Genomic DNA, 481 nt, shown 5'->3' on the forward strand with positions numbered 1-481 from the left:
ACTACCAGGTTCTAGTAAAGGAATAGATAATATACTCCTGCTGCTGCTGCTGCTGTTGCTGCTGCTGGTGCTGGTGCTGCTGGTGGTGGTGCTGCTGCTGCTGGTGGTGGTGGTAGTTGTGGTGGTGCTGCTGCTGCTGCTGGTTGCGGTGGTTTTGGTGGTTGTTGTGGTGCTGCTGCTGCTGCTGCTGCTGCTGCTGTGGATGGGTACGCAGGGGGAACCTGCTGCAGCGGGAACTGCTGCTGCCTGTCCATCAACACTTGCTGCTGCTGCTGCTGCTGCTGCTGCTGCTGAGACTGCTGGTGCTGCTGCTGCTGCTGCTGCTGAGGCTGCTGGTGCTGCTGCTGCTGTTACTATGTCTGCTGCAGCAGCAGCAGAAAGGCCCTGTCTCTGTCTTTTGGGCTCCACAGAAGCAGCAGCTGCGCATGCATCTTTTGCTGCTCTGTCTGCTGCAACGCAGCAGCTATGTGCTGCAGCAGCA

At 58.4% G+C, this 481-nt stretch overlaps 1 protein-coding gene across 1 annotated transcript in view; it reads right to left on the bottom strand.

The window, feature by feature from the left end:
• Position 1: 1 nt before the first annotated feature.
• Positions 2 to 481, bottom strand: part of EMH_0075380 (uncharacterized protein) — a gene marked incomplete at both ends in the record, with an annotated part of 1,264 nt that continues 784 nt past the window's right edge. Inside the window, one exon of the mRNA XM_013499588.1 lies at positions 2 to 196. Within this exon, the coding sequence (XP_013355042.1) occupies positions 2 to 196 (195 nt within the window). The remainder of the gene's footprint in view (positions 197 to 481) is intronic.

This window comes from Eimeria mitis, genomic scaffold (genome assembly GCF_000499745.2).
Source record: "Eimeria mitis Houghton genomic scaffold, Emh_scaff4466, whole genome shotgun sequence".
In the NCBI taxonomy this organism is placed as follows: domain Eukaryota; phylum Apicomplexa; class Conoidasida; order Eucoccidiorida; family Eimeriidae; genus Eimeria; species Eimeria mitis.